A 14,306-nucleotide genomic window follows, 5' to 3' on the forward strand; every position below is an offset into this window, starting at 1 on the left:
CCGGCGGGTCTTTTTCCCCGCCCCTGGACGCGGATCCCGTGAGGGGCGGCCCCGGCGCCTGAGGGAGGGAGGGCGGAGCGGCGCGCGCGCCCTGCGGCCCTTTGGCCGCCGCCTCCGCCCATCGCTGCGGCGGCGGCTCCCGGCAGGATCAGGTGGGAAAGGTGGGAGCTGCGGCTCCGGGGGGAGGCTGAGGGGAGGAGGAGGAGGAGGAAGAGGGACACTCAGCTCGGGAGGGAGCTCGGCGGGCTGAGGCGGTGCGCTCGCCCGGGTCGGGGGCTGCCCGAGCGCGTCCCTCCCGCGGTGCGTGCGGGTGTCTCGGGAGCGGGAGAGCGGAGCCCGGGGCTGGGATTCCAGCGCGGCCGGGGTGTTCCGCGAGTAGGTGTTGCTGCTTTATTATCGATATTTAAGCGTTTTGCAGGCCTGCGGGCTACGGTGTTGTAAAATTGGTTAATTAATCAGGAAGTGGGGGGGGGGAGGGCTACCAAGGAACCTGAGCGAAAGCAGCTCTTCGTTTGTCAAAGCCTCTTCATCCCCTGGGTGCTGTGGTTTTTAGAGGCGGCTTCCACCTAATGTTTGCACTTCACACGACTTGTAAAGAGGTGCTCGAATCCCTTAATGAACAGTTTACATCTTTACCAGGTAAGTTTGGAAGTCTTGGCTTTCACAAAAATATATTAAAAACCCCACAACATTTATTTAAATTGATTAGGGATGCACGTATAAAATCGCTAATGTAATTCAATTGTATAGTTGCTCTAATTACCCTTATTTTTAGTGAAATATAGTTGTGGCAATGAAGGACTGTAGTAATTTTCACTAGTAGGCTTAAAGTGATGCTCTGAAGGCAGAGTAAGGATAAGTGTTTAGAATTGTATTGAGAATCATCTGAGAGGTTGAACATTCAGATAAGCGGCTGTTGCAATAGGGTGCTACTGAACGCTTACTATCATTGTTAAATATTAAGTAAACGCTAGTAATTTGAATGTCTAATGTTGTTGCTTAGTCCTCCATCTGAATAACAAATAGTAAACATAGTGAGAGTCTGGTTTTTGGATATATCTGGAGACCTTTGAAGGCCTTAAACCAGCAAGGGTCTAGCCAAAGAAAATGAGAGCAGGGAAAAGAGCTTATGAGGTAAAATTAGTAGTGCCACTAAGAAAACTAGGGAATCTAAGGTATGAAATTTCCTTCTGATAAGAAGAACAGGAAAAACAGTCTTATGGATGTTGGAAAAATGCTGGTGTAGTCAGTGCAGCCTTTGTTCAATTCCGTTGGAAAACCTGTAGTCAGATATTTGCTAAAACTGAATAAAATTATACGATGGGAATGCAATCAGAGTCATTTTTTTTGAAATAGAAAGGCTGAACTTTGGTTCCCTGAAAGATTCTGAGGTTTAAGAGCAGTCTGGATCAAACTTTTTTACAGTAGCCGGTGCATTTAATGAGACAGGCATATAAGGAGTTTGTCTTGAGTTTTATACATTTTCTACCGTTGTTCAAGCTACTGCAACGTGGTCTAAAAGTAATTTTTTTTAAAGATCTTGTACAGCTGGTTGAAAAATTGCGTTTGAAGCTGACATGTAAAATCTCTCTTTTAAACAAGGGTGTCACAAAGTGTGCTCCTGGTGAGTTCAGCTTTGAATGTATTTTCGTTATATTCTGTAGTGATGAACACAAAATAAATATGTTGCCAACTTGGAAGCACTGTACAGCTCTGGGTCAGAATTCAAAATGATCTTTAGAAGATTGGTAGCAGATTAGAAACCAGTGTAACTAAGCTCAGTTAACAAGAACTGAGGGAGGAAGAGAACGCAGGAAGAAAAAATCAAAGGCCTGATTAGTGGAAAGGCTAAAATGAACAGTAAACAGTATCCCAAAAAAACATTTGAGCACTGTAGTGCATAGTAAATTAAATATAAGTTTGATAATATGTTCTTTCAATTAGACAAGTTAACAAATGTGATTAAAGACAAGGAAAGTGATTGCTCTGTTGAATAAGGGCCTTAGCTAAAATGGTATGGTTGTTTTCTTGAACAATATTATGTAGATACCTAGACTCTGCAAGAGTGTTAGGTTTATAAAACTTGATTTCTAGGGAAGCTTGAGAGACTTAGGCACACCAGAAAAGAAGAAACTAAGAGCAGATTTGATGAGGGCCCTCACATCTGTAAAGGGTTGGAACGTAAAGGCCAGTGATTAACTAGTCTTGGAGTTCTCTGGAGAGCAGGAGCAGAAATCCTGCTTTTTTCCTAGAAAGTGATACTCTTAAGGGCAGTCTGGTCTCTCAAGGGCCCTTACAGGTGTGAGTTTAAACAGTTCTGTTTGTAATAATCTGGTGGAATTAGAAACTTTAACTGGGGAAAACTGCTTTGCAATCTGCAAGTTCCCTCGAGCCTCAGTCTTTCTGGAGCTTTAGTAGGAAAGGCCCACGGTGTATCCTTCTGTGTCTCCTGTTTGGTGTGTTGTGGAGGAGTATGTGTGTCCTTTGCTTTCAGATCAGCACCTTTGAAAGGTGTCTTGTGCTGGTACACTGAGGGTGCCCCATTTGGTTTGGCTGTGAAAGGCAGACTGTCCAACCATTTAAATCCATTTCACAGTTTATAAACTGTGTGCCTGCTAAAACGTCTGTAGTGGCTGTTACTCCACAGGGATGGGATGTTCTCTGGAAAAGAGCGAACTTCTCTGAGGAAGATGGTGAGGGATAAAATGTTAAAGGAGGGGGGGGGAAAAAAAGCTGATCCACTGCTTTGTCTTGATCAAAGGATGTGCATACCCTATAGTGGAAAGGGACAAAATGGAAGCGTGGCCTTGATCATGTCATTAAAACATTCATATATTAATGTTGCTAATAAGGAAACAGCGGCCTATTAATGATCTTTTGGAATTACTGAATTGGAAAATTGGAGATGTTTCCAGCCAGTGCTTCTATAGATGTGGTGTGTCTTTCCATTTTTCAGCACATGTCAAGGAGAAGGGCCTCTAGAAAGATTAGTTGTTTTTACACAGCCTGAAAAAGCCAAGGAAAGTTTTATTAGGTGACTTAAATTACTTTTAAAGCTAAGTATTTGTGTCTTGCTCAATATGAGGTACTTTTACTTCTGCTAGGAAAACGCCCAGAAGTGTTGCTTGAATGAGCTGCTGCTGCATTATTTTTCCTTAGCTATCCAGAATGTCTTGTTCCTGAGCTAGTTAAACAGGAGTTCTGTCATGAAAATCTGACTCAGTTAGTTCAACCATTAAAGATTTTCAGTCTTTTGCATCACCAGTACACAGTATGTGGTTGATTTATTTGCCAGCAGTGGTTTGGAGTTGGGATTTGGATTTTGAGTAGCTTTGCCTGTTCAATAGAAGGAAACAAACTCAGTTTAAAACATTGGGAAACTTGGATGGTGTTTCTTGTTTTATGGTTCAGACCCCCAGAATGATTGGCTCGAACTTTTGAGTACATTACAATACAAATTTTGGCAGTGTTAAATTATTTAGAACTTTTCTCTGTGCGCTGAAGCTTATAAGAAATCTCAACATCGTTGTCTTAAGGGATTCTGCAGACTTAAAAGTTCTAGTAAGTTTTTTCTGAAAGCAAGTGTAATCAACTTTCTGATATAATCAGAAATCACAGTGTGATTTCTGTGACTTACCTTATTTTGGTGAGTTTTGATAGAATGTTTGCATGCTTCTTTTGTCTCGAGGGTGGGTATCTAACAATAGCTATGTCTAGGAATGAACCTGTGAGTATCAGATTTGGAGTTTTTCATTAATTTTCTCTTGAAGTCAAAAGAGATTGAAGGCTTGCTGGTGATGATTTTCAAAAGATGTTTTGTATGATGTTTTTGAGATGTGATTACTTGAACTAAAATGAATAACAACTTCACTTTGTGAGGTTGAATTCACTTCTCTATTTTCAAAGGTGGGAAGAACAGCATTATTGTTTTCTATATAAATATGAATGCAACTCAACCTCTCTTAGTTTATTGTCACAAAAGTGAAAAATAGCAGAGTTTGGACTAGTAGGTCATTTGAGCTTTAAAATTCATAAGTCCAGAAAAATACTCTCCCCAATGGTTAATAAACATAATTTGAATTTTGGTGTAGGATGAGGGTTGAACTAGATGATTTTTGAAGGTCCCTTCCACCAATCTAAACCATCCTGTGATTCTGTGAAAAATATTTGGTCTTGAAGTAGCTGTGAACTAAGTGTTTTGTAATTCTTTTCCAAGACTGTTTTGAATTCTTAGAAAATTAGACCACTTGTGACATGTTGGTCTATTGAAATTGCCATTAATAAATTTAAAGTTGTATTAAGTAGCATCCAGAGGAAGTTATTTATTTTCTATTCTACTCTATTCTTGATATATACAGGTTTATAATGTAGCTGATTCAGTAAAGAATTATTATTAAAGCTGTGTCTTAAGGAGCCTATTGTTAATACCTGATAGAAGCTTTAAATCAGATAATGCACAATTTAAATACAGTGACTACGGAAAATGTATGTGCTAGTGTATTCTTAGAGAAATGGCTAAATGGATTGTCAAATTAGTTTTTTAATAGTTTTGTTTGGTTTTTTTTTGAACAAAATTTTTCTGCATTGGCAAGGACTTTAAAACATCTTATTGCATGAGTTTGCCTTTTTTTATTTGGATGGCATTAGGATTATTATATCTGTGAATATATGTGTGATATCTGTAGGATTAGCTGTGTAGTGTTCAACTTCTTTTCTGAGAGAATGGTGTTTGAATAAGGTTTTTGTTTGCAGCCTTTTGGGACACTTGCTGTTGTCAGTATTTAGATTTTACTACACGTGCAGTTGTTTATTCAGATGTTTTTATGGTAGTTAGGGCTGCAGTTTTGTATATGAGAAAGTAGCATAAAACCCTGGAATACTGTCTCAGGTCATATGTATGAAAATTTAAAAAAAAATAAAATAGCCAAGGGCCAGTAGAAAGTGTTTGGTGCAGTGAGTGATGTGCACTACAGAATTCAGATTTCCTGTGTCCCACAAAGAGTTTTTAGCTGCAGAGTTATTAGTACATAGAAAATCCCTTCTGTAGTGGGTAAGGTCTGGATCCTGTGGATACCAGCCTGGTTCTGTACCTTATTTGCTCTCTGGGTGAGGTACTGGAAGACTTTTTCTGAGAATAGCAGAGCACAACATGATGTGATGCATGTGAGCAAAGGATGAGAAGTCCCCTCTAATTCCCTGACTCTTGAGTACTGTATGTCTAATTCTAAGCTTTAATGTAGTTCCTTTCATGGAACTTATGCTTCTCTGGAATGCTTTTGTTTTATTTTTTTTTCCAATTATTTTTAAGCTACTTTCTAGGCAGTAATAAGGTGGAACCCAGCATGATTATGTTGTAGTGTATGTGGTGGTGGTCTGGGTATTGAGATGTACGTGGTTACTTGAGCAGTGCCAGTCACAGGTGATGATTCCAGATGAAGTTGTGAAGTTAAGGAAATGAACCATGGATAAATGTGGCTGTAACAAGTTGTTACAAATTAGAGACTACACACTTTGTTTAAACTCTCATTTTCTATTTTTAAGGAGCAGTATCTCCAGGACAGGCTTGCTGTAGTTTCTGAATAGGTTTCTGAACTTGCAGATTAAGTAAAACTTTTAAGTGTATGTGGGAGGAGTGTGGAGTGAAGTTGTACTGCTAGACTTTAAATCAAGGTCTGTTTTAGTGTCTTAAAAACAAACAGAACCATAAAAACCAAATCCTGAACCCCTGACTAACTCTGTATGTGTAAGTTAGAATGATACAAATAAAGTAGGTCTTATGAATGTTCCAAATATGTATTGAAATTTTAAGGACACAAAACTAATGTATATGTGGAACCTCTTAGACTACTTAGTGTATTATATATAGTTATACATGTTACCTTATATATGTATAAATAAAAGGTTCTACAGATGTGCAAAAATGTATGCATATATGTGTATATGTATAAACCACATATTCTGTAGGCTGTTACCTAAGTGTGAGGCCAAAGAATTAAAGTGTCTGTGAACAAACACAAGCCTTTAATTTTCCCATTAAGCCAAAAACGTGTCAACTAACTCACTTGTTTTCTCTTACTAGAAATGACTACCCCAAACAAGACCCCACCTGGTGCTGATCCAAAGCAGTTAGAGAGGACTGGTACTGTTAGAGAAATAGGCTCACAAGCAGTGTGGTCCCTTTCATCCTGTAAGCCAGGTAAAATCCTACTATCTCATGTTAACAGAAGTTTTACCTGTTTTATACTAAATTGAGTTTTTTGTTTTACTTGCACGGTGAACAAACTAAACCATGTGAGCAAGAACCCACCCAGAACTGTGTAGTTGCTTCTGTGCTTTGGCATCTTGCCTGGGTGTCTTTGATTTTTGCCAAAGAGCAGCCATGCAGTTGTGTGACCTAAATGTTCTGTTTAAACTTTGTGTGGACTTGGCCATTATAGTGTAGCTCCCTAAAACCCTGCAAATAAAATAAAACTGTTGTAAGTGGTCCTGAAGTGCAGTTAATGATACCTGCTCAAAATATCTTAAGATCTGTGTTCTTTTCCTCTGGGGTGTTTGATTTGCTATTTCAGAAATAGCTATTGGGAATTTATCTTGTATCTTGCTGCAGCCTAAAGGGAATGATCTGTTTATGTCACAATATTGTGCTCAGGCTGAATGTGCTTGGTCTGATATCCTGGAAGCTTACTTGAAGAAAAATGTCATATGGTTTTGTTGCTTAAACAGGGGGAAAGTAATTTTTTATTGCAGATTAAACTTCAACTGCAACATTAGAACTGCAATTAGTGTGGGCAATCAATAAAAGGATGTGATTAGTAAAAGGAGAGATAATGAAGGGATAGAAAAATGTAGATTTGGAATTGCTTCTTTAAATGTGATGGCATTAACTTTCAGGAATACTGGTTTTGCCATCTGTTGCTTTTTCTAGCTAGTAACTTGAAAAAGCAAAAATATTTCAGAAGACTACTTGAAAATGTTACATTTGGCTAAAATTTTATAATAAATGAATGGTCTCTGCTAACGATTTTCCCTTAGTTCAGCAAGTTAAATTACAGAACAAGTGGGAAAATCTAACTGTTAATTGGTGTTCTGACAATCAATATGAGTTACTACTTAACCATTTGAAATTCCAGGACACGTTGACATGGTTTCACACCCCACAGACTTCAACAGCATTGAGTTTTCACAAATTCCTCTGTTTTAGTTTTGTGTCAGAAAAGCATAGGCACAACTTGGGTATCTAGGAATATTTCCTTATATGTTATACCTTGGGCTACATTAGTTTGTAACAGCTGAAGAGAAGCTACATTTGCATCACAGAAATGGGAAATTCAAGACTATAACGTTTTCTTTTCCTTAGGGTTTGGAGTGGATCAGTTACGAGATGATAATCTAGAAACTTACTGGCAGTCAGATGGATCACAGCCTCATTTGGTGAACATCCAATTTAGGTATTAAAAAATACTCCCTATGAGTTAGGGTGCTTTATATAACTTTGTGTTGATAACTGTTCACCAAGATAGGAATTTTGGAAGTGAAAGGACTCCTGCATTAATCCTGTTACCCAGCTGGTAAGAAGCCAGTTAGATGGCATTTATAAAAGTGAGATTTTCAAATGTAATGATTTACTAAATACCTAAATAAGCAAGCAAAAGAAAGGTTTAATAGTATGTCATTTGTGACAGCATCACATTTACCTACCTAAGGTGACTTTTATCCAGACTTTCTGTCTTTGAGAGTAATTTGAAGGATAGATGGTTGTTGTTAAAGTAGTCCTGTGTAACCTGACAGCCGAGTTTGAGAAACCTTTTTTATTCTATTCTGTGTAGGATGCTTTCAGTACTTTTTCTTTAACCAAACTTAAGATGATGTTGGATGTTTGTCACTTTTTTTTATTTGCTTTTTTGAGAACCCCTTGGTATAACAAGAGAGCTGATATTTGATAAGCTAAACATAAGCTTCATTACATACAAGTGCTTATTTGGCATCTTGGCCCATTTCTTGGTATTCTGACATTTCTGAAGGCAGACAAAGGAGAACACTGAAAATCAACTGTGTGTACATAACCTAAGGTGAAAAAACCACCTTGTTCTTTAACAGCAAGTTTCTTATAAATCAGTAGACACACATATTCATTTTTAGAACATTTAAATCCTTAGTCGGTGCAAGCTAGCAATAACCTGATCCTGAATATTTTTCTTTATGGTGCTTACATAGCTTGTGTTGCTTCTTGCAGAAGAAAAACAACAGTGAAGACTTTATGCATTTATGCAGACTACAAATCTGATGAAAGTTACACTCCAAGCAAAATCTCTGTCAGAGTAGGAAATAATTTTCATAATCTCCAGGAAATCCGGGTAGGTCTCTGATGCTTTGCTTTGTGTCTTAAGATTGTTCTCTCTCATTAGGACATCTGATGTAGAAAAATCAGTTTGGGAGGTAAAATATGGCATTGTGCCTGAAGTGGGAAAATGGCTGGGTTTATTTTGATGTTTGCTTTTAGTTTTTGCCATGTAAATTTACTCGTCTGGTTTCTGGTTTTTTATTAGGCTCCATTGCCAACATCGTTATCATGGACTTGATATATGGAGCCTATAATGGGATAGAGAGCAGGGGTTTCCAGAACTAGGCTGTTTAGAGTTGGTTAAACTTTGATTTTACTCATGTAAAATACCTGCAGATGTATGCATTGCATGCATCAAAAGGGAAACTTAGCTTTTAAATGCTTGCATATTTTTTTTTTTTTTTAAAGCATGAATTTGAGTAATTTTTTCATTAATGACTTGCTTAGCTGTTGAGTCTCATTACTAGGACTTGGAATTTAAAACTACAGATTTTAATTATAGGCATGTATGGTGCATAACTATTTTAGAGTCTGGATTTCATTGTTGGGAGACTGCATATTCTCTTACCAACTGGCAGCATCTGATTCAAAGCTAACTTTGAGACTCTGGAAAGAGAAATTAGGACACAAAGGCAGATAAGCAGTTCTAGAAAGGTTTCTTTGTATTCTGCTGGTTAGAGAATCTTTATGTAAGGGAGAATCTGCTCCATATCTCCTAATAGCTGACTCCAGCAGCTGCTGGTGGTGAGAGCTAGTGGAATTGCAGCTAACTTTTCTGTAATCATACACAGAGCAAACAAGATACCAACTTAAATTGAAAGTAATGTAAATATGTTCATTAATGATATTTAACTTTTGAGTACAGTTTCTAATTTTTTGTAAAGCTTTTTTTTTATATATTGGACAGTCACTGAGATGAATTGTGAAAATTTGTGAAAGGGATGCAGTTTTTTAACAATATGATGCAAACTCCAATTTCCAGTTCTGAAGATATGCTTAAGACTTTGAATGACACATAGAGTTGTACTGTTTTATTAATGTTTTATTTACAAAAGTGTAATAGTCAAACCCAGTATTTTTTCATAGTGATGTTTCTAGCCAGAACAAATGAGACCAGATTTGAGTTGCTTTAACTGCTTAGTTTTGCTTACCTTCTGATAAATAGTAAAAGCAGATTAAAATTAGTCTGTGATCTTATTAGATGTCCACCTTCTAAACTAATCAGGTTTACAGGTATAAGCAGGGCCTCATGTTTCAAAATCTTCTTCTCTAGAACTCAGTAGCTACTGGCAGATACTTTGGGAAGGTTTAACTTACCAGCTTTATATGGCAGGTTTTACAATAACAGAAGGATTGGAATGACAAGAAAATAGTGGTTTGAATTTTTATTTCTGGGATTTTTGTTATTTTCATTTTGCTTTTCAATCCCAACAGTTTGAAGTCCCAAGAGTGATGCATAAGTAGAAGGTTGTAGATGCAGTGGGAGTAAAAATGGGGTAGCAAATATGTATGCCTCTTATGTTAGCACTCTGTCCTTTCAATGATTTGTGATGTTCTCTCAAGCTTTGACCTTTACTTTTATCCTAAATCTTAAATGGAGAGGTCTTGATGTGTTTTATTTTTTTTAAAGTATTTAATTAAATATTCTTTCAAAAGAAATGAATCATCACATTACTTTGACCTTCAGCAGCAGCAAATTCTGTCTTTTAATCTTCCTAATTGTACTGTAGCAATCTGGGAGCTGATCACTGTGTGTAGAACAGTAACAGCAGTTGGATCTTTTCCCTGTTATCTGCGGGTCAGTTTTCCGAGTGTCCACTAGATGTCATTGTTGTCCTTAATTATCAGTTTGGTTCTGCACTTTTATCTACTCTTTCAATAACTAAATGATTATCCTTTTTGTAATAATGCTTGTACAGTATTATGCATATAACTCCCTAGCTTAAGTTTCTTATACAGTGGTAAACTTCCACTCGTGAGGGTATATCTGTTATTAACATATTAAATATCTACAGAAACAATGAAATGCATAACAGGTGTATTAGTCTTCTGCAGTTTCACAGGAAATATTTCTTTTTTCTTGCTAAGAATGGGATTCTGCATATAATGTATTTAGTTAAAAATGGCACTTCTAAATGAAACAAATTACTAGGATTTTTTATAGTATATGAATGTGACCACAATATGTTGCACAAGAGAGTAATTCTTATGTGTACCACATCCTCAGGTACTTTTTTTACTTCAAAACTGAGAAGAAAATATGGTCATGCTTCTTTGTCACCACCCTGATGTTACCTGTTCCTATGAATTTTCATATTTCCTAAACTACTTGATATTCAGAATGTGTTTTTTAAATTTTCCTTTAGTCCTGAAAATTTCTCTTTTCTTCAGCTTCTCTGACACGTAGGCAGGTTATTAAAGCAGTGTGAACTATTATGAGCTCTTTAGAGAAATCTGCTTAATTATACAATGATTCCATTGGCTTCAGGACTGATTAACTGGATGGAAAATCAGGCTAAATTATTTTCTATTTTTCCGTGGATGTTTGCCCAGCTCATAGTGTCTAATGAATGTGTTTTCTTTCCTAATGGTCTGATTTTCAACACAGTGCAATATGCTGTTAGGCTAAATTGTGTCATGAATGTAAGATTAGCTTTAGTTTGTGTTCTGGTGTGTAGACATGCCTTTTTTTGGAACCTAAAATGAAATTATTTTCTGAATAAAATGTTTTTTTCCCCTCTGAGATACAAGTTGTTTGTATCCCATTGTATGGATGAGAACAGCCATCATAATCTGGCAGTGTTATTCCCTTACTCAGCTGGAACTGAAGTTGTGTGCAGTCAGCCTTCTCCTCTAACTTAAGTACCTTTTTATCACAGCTGTCAAGCTTGGAGAGCAAGGATTTTCTTATTTCCAGTCGTGGAGTTTTCCCACATAATGGTTCAAACAAGTCTGGATGGACAAGACAGTCTATAACAGATTCCAGAACAGAATCCAGACTCTTCACTATGCAATTTAAGTTATTACACTTTCTCATGGTATGAAAGTAACCCTGCAAAGGATGTGAGTGAAATACTGGCTGCAAGAGATCTCTGGTCTCCTCAAGTGATGCTCACCTGCCTGTTGCTTTTGGACCCTCTCCAAGACATTTAGGTCTTCAGCAGTTCACTTTACCATGAAAAGATTAAGTGTTGTGATGCTTAGTGTGCAGGTAGGGTTTCAGGTTGTAGTCTGTATTCATATATACATTCACCTTGTAGTTTCAGTGGCTTCTGCTGTCATCCTATAATGGAGGGTCTTTAAACTGCAAAGCAAGACACCTGTAAACTCTTGCATTGGTCACTTCTACAGCTTTGGATAAAAAATACACTCTGGGAAGGTGTGGATCAGACTTTCTGAAATTAGCTTCTTCTCATATCGGTTCACATCTGAGAAGCACTGGGGTTTAATCCCAAAATTAAAGTTGCCTCAAGAGGTAGGACCCCTCCTGAAAGAACCAGTCTTCTATTCTGCTGTGCCCTGTAGAGGACTCAGCAGCAGAATGTGCCATAGTAACTAGGTAAGGTGCAGCTAGACAGGGATAATTTCTTTCCCATTCCAGGGGGAGTTAGTCCTTGCAGCTTTCTGGGCTTTCACCTGCTTTTTGATTTTGAAGTGGGACGTGTTTTTTGGTTGCTCGTAGTTGAGAGAAACTGGCAAGCTTTGTGATAGGAACAAACCACTGCTGGTGCCCTGACATTGCTGTGCTTACTTTGCTTTTCAAACTGTTTCAAGGTAGTAATCATCCACTTGTAGCTGAGATGTATTAGTGCTCAGGCCTAGTGGGAAATGATCAGAAATACCCCACTGAAGAGGAGGGAACCAGGAAGTGTCTGGCTGTGGATCTGCTGTGTTTATGCAGTAGGGCAAATTTGCAAGCAGATAATGTGGCTTTGTGTTACCAAGGTAAGCAAGGTCTCTGCTCTTTCGTTTTTCAGAAGCCATTCAGTCTGAAACAAAGCTGCTGGAACAGGATAACTCCCCTGGCTGACAACCTTTATAGGTGTGCAGTGCTCCATCACCAGGCAGGGATGGACAGCCCTTATGCAGGGAAAAGACACATTATCACCTGAGATCCCATGGAGCAGACTCTGCATCGAAGAACGATGCCAAGTATTAAACATTGCTTTGCAAGAGGCCTACTTGAATTCAGTCCCTGTATGCTTTCCTCCTGGAACAAAAGCCTACTTAACCTTTTCAACAAGAGTCTGTTCTGAAGGTGGCTTTGAAGACTCAGGTGAAAGCCCTGTTATCATAGTACACTTCTGCTGGCAACGGTGCAAGGCCTTTGTTTCAACTTTTTTTTGGTTGGTTTTTTCTTTGGTTTTTTTTCCTGGTTTGATTTGTTTTGGGTTTTTTTGGTTTGTTGGGATTTTTTTTGTTGGATTGCTGTCTGGTTTGTTTTCAGTTTGTTTTCTATCCTTTTGGTCTTGCTTGGTGTTCTGTGAGCAGGTGCAGCCCCAGCAGCCTCCCTGGTGGCCCAGTGTTGTAGCTGAGCACCACGGACAGGGCTCCTTCTTCACCGTTGTAAGAGATTCTGCACTACAGTGGGGAATTATCTACTGGAGGAATGCCCAAACTGGGGGGCTTTTCCAAGGGGTAATTAAGGAAGTGTGACCCTACTATAATCTCTTTACCCTACAGCGTCCGGTGATTGTAGTGAGGAGGCTGGACTTGTCTAGACATTTTCTGAAATTCAGCACTAGCAATCTCAACCTGTTTTCTGTATGCAAATTGCCATAGGACTGTTGTAAGGTAATGCATCACGAAAATGTATTCTTTTGAGTCTCTAATCAAACATCTGTAAGGTGCATTTTAAATTGCTTTCCATTGAAGATGGAGTACTGAGTTGTTAATCCTTTAGATTCTTGACTAGGCTTCAAGTACTTCGGTTAGAGACCATTCCTCTGTGTTCTTTCTTCCATGTAAGAAAAGAGGCATTTCTGACCCCTCATTATTCCTTGAGTTCAGAATGTCAATTAAAAATAGTCAGTCTGCTTTCTGCAAGCTATACTTGATGCTAAGAAAAGACCAAGTAAACTTTTAGTTTTATAGAATTTCAAGCTGTAGTCTTTCCTGTCTGTCTCTAGGATGCTCTCTAGGTGAGGTCATACATCCTCTTGTTCATTTTGGTTGTTATCTTGCTATTATGGTGGTTGAGTATGGATTTAGTTCATCAGGATGCAGACAGTACTTGTTCTTGCATCTAAAATTTACTGGTACTGGAAATCTGCACAGCAGGGCTGTAGAATGACCCACTGGTATTGGTTAGTTATTAAGCCTTGTGATTGATGTTAAAGATAGGAATCAAGTTTAGGAAGCAGGGTTATTTCCATATGAAGTTGGCACTTCATACATGTTTCCACCTTCCAGCAGAGGATGTTTTGTGAGTCACCAACTGGGATGTTCACATGAAATCATCTTTACAAAAGGAAGACAAATTTAATGACATAACATCACTGTTCCCTGCCAATGTCATCACATTCTACATAATATGACCTTTTCATCATTCCTATGCTTATGAAAATCAGCTAATATATGCTTCAAACTGTGGAAAGTATGAACAAGATTACAATTTGCCTGCCCTTTTATGCTTTTGAATGGTAAAACATTAGAACAGAGCTGTGCAATCATGAGAAATGCACTTACTGAAATAGCCTTTTATGCATATGGAAGTGTTTGTGTGTGTACAAACAGGGAGATCCACATTAGATCTAGAAGAATTCTGAAGCATGGAAGATTATTTTGGGCCACACATCATAAAATTGTTAAAGCATTTTTATCTTGTTCTGAAATGGTATTTTAAGAGAAATAAATATCTCTTCTATTGGATCTTAGAGGAAAACTAAAAATTGGTTTTATGCTGTGGTATGTGTTGCATGGAGAAAGATACTTTTTCTCATGTTTTGTATCCCAGCATTCAAAA

At 38.0% G+C, this 14,306-nt stretch overlaps 1 protein-coding gene across 3 annotated transcripts in view; it reads left to right on the forward strand.

The window, feature by feature from the left end:
- The first annotated feature begins 13 nt into the window (after positions 1-13).
- ANAPC10 (anaphase promoting complex subunit 10) overlaps positions 14-14,306 on the forward strand; it is a 35,884-nt gene continuing 21,591 nt past the window's right edge. The window contains exons 1-5 of one of the 3 annotated variants that reach the window (XM_051790988.1): positions 129-161; positions 556-639; positions 6,080-6,196; positions 7,358-7,448; positions 8,234-8,354. In XM_051790988.1, the coding sequence (XP_051646948.1) occupies positions 570-639; positions 6,080-6,196; positions 7,358-7,448; positions 8,234-8,354 (399 nt within the window). In that variant the 5' untranslated portion in view covers positions 129-161; positions 556-569. Of the gene's footprint in view, positions 162-555; positions 640-6,079; positions 6,197-7,357; positions 7,449-8,233; positions 8,355-14,306 lie in introns of all 3 variants that reach the window. The other 2 variants (XM_051790989.1, XM_051790990.1) reach the window with 2 other exon arrangements.

This window comes from Manacus candei, unplaced genomic scaffold (genome assembly GCF_025592945.1).
Source record: "Manacus candei isolate 608988 ecotype Guabito, Panama unplaced genomic scaffold, ASM2559294v1 h1tg000028l, whole genome shotgun sequence".
Lineage (NCBI taxonomy): Eukaryota > Metazoa > Chordata > Aves > Passeriformes > Pipridae > Manacus > Manacus candei.